Source organism: Apteryx rowi, unplaced genomic scaffold (assembly GCF_003343035.1).
Source record: "Apteryx rowi isolate R43461 unplaced genomic scaffold, aptRow1 scaffold_191, whole genome shotgun sequence".
Taxonomy (NCBI): domain Eukaryota; kingdom Metazoa; phylum Chordata; class Aves; order Apterygiformes; family Apterygidae; genus Apteryx; species Apteryx rowi.
The window spans coordinates 251332-252395 of NW_020448208.1; the positions used below are offsets into that span (position 1 = coordinate 251332).

General features: G+C 74.1%; 1 protein-coding gene across 4 annotated transcripts in view; it reads left to right on the top strand.

Annotated features, from left to right (window-relative positions):
* Positions 1-305: 305 nt before the first annotated feature.
* AKIRIN2 (akirin 2) overlaps positions 306-1064 on the top strand; it is a 17920-nt gene continuing 17161 nt past the window's right edge. For 3 of the 4 annotated variants that reach the window (XM_026062672.1, XM_026062675.1, XM_026062673.1), the window contains exon 1: positions 319-933. In XM_026062672.1, coding sequence (XP_025918457.1) covers positions 732-933 — 202 coding nt within the window. In that variant the 5' untranslated portion in view covers positions 319-731. Of the gene's footprint in view, positions 934-1064 lie in introns of all 4 variants that reach the window. The other variant, XM_026062674.1, reaches the window with a different exon arrangement.

The window sequence follows — 1064 nt, forward strand, 5'->3', positions numbered from 1 at the left end:
GTCGTCGTCGTCGTCGTCGTCGTCGTCGTCGTCGTCGTCCACCCCCGTGTCCTTTAACCCGCACCCCACACCGCAGCCTCCGAGGGGGGATTTAAATCAGAACTCGGAAGTTGGGGCGGGAGGCGCGAGGCACGGCGGGATTTGTAGTCCCTCCGCCCTCCACGGGCGCCCCGCCGCCGAGCCGCTGGGCAGGGGTGGGGAAACCACAAGTCCCCTGAGCCTCTGCGGCCGCCACCGCCCAGGAGCGCAGGCGCAGTGCAGGGGGCTGGTTTTTGAATCCGCGGCGTTGTTATTGACGCCATATTGCTGGTGTGGGAGTCACAGAAGGAAGCCCCGCCGCCGCTCGGGGCCTTGTCGCCATCGCTCGTCATCGGCGGCCCCAGGCCGGGTAGCCGGGCCCAGCTCCGCGCCCGCCGGCCCCGCTCCCGTCCCGCCACCGGCTGCGGGCGGAATTGGCCCGGCCAGGGCAGGACGGGTGGCGAGAGAGGGGATCCGGCCGGCCGAGCCGGAGCCGCCGGGGGCCCGGGCCGCTCCCCAGAGAGAGGCCGACGGGGAGGCGGCGGAGGCCCTGACGCAGCCGCCCCCTCCTTTCCCTGCCGCCCTCCCTTCCCTCCCCCCCAGTCCGCCCCAGACAGCGGCGAAGGAGCCTCTGGGTAGGGCCGGCTGCCGCCGCCGCCTCCCCGGCCCCTCGCTGCGAGCCCCCTTCCTGCGCCGCGCCGCCGCCCCGCGCCATGGCTTGCGGCGCCACTTTGAAAAGGACTCTGGATTTCGACCCGCTGCTGAGCCCGGCGTCCCCGAAGCGGAGGCGATGTGCGCCATTGTCAGCTCCGGCCTCGGCCGCCGCCTCCTCCTCCTTCGCCGCCGCCTCCCCGCAGAAATACCTGCGCATGGAGCCCTCGCCCTTCGGAGAGGTGTCGTCCCGGCTCACCACAGGTGAGGGAGGCGGCCCCGGGGGGCGCGGGGCGGCGGGGGGAGGAAGGAGAAAGCCGGGAGGCGGGGGGGCTCCCGCGTCCCCCCTGCAGCCGTTTTCTCTCGGGCTGTGTGGCTGGCAGCGGCGGGGGCCG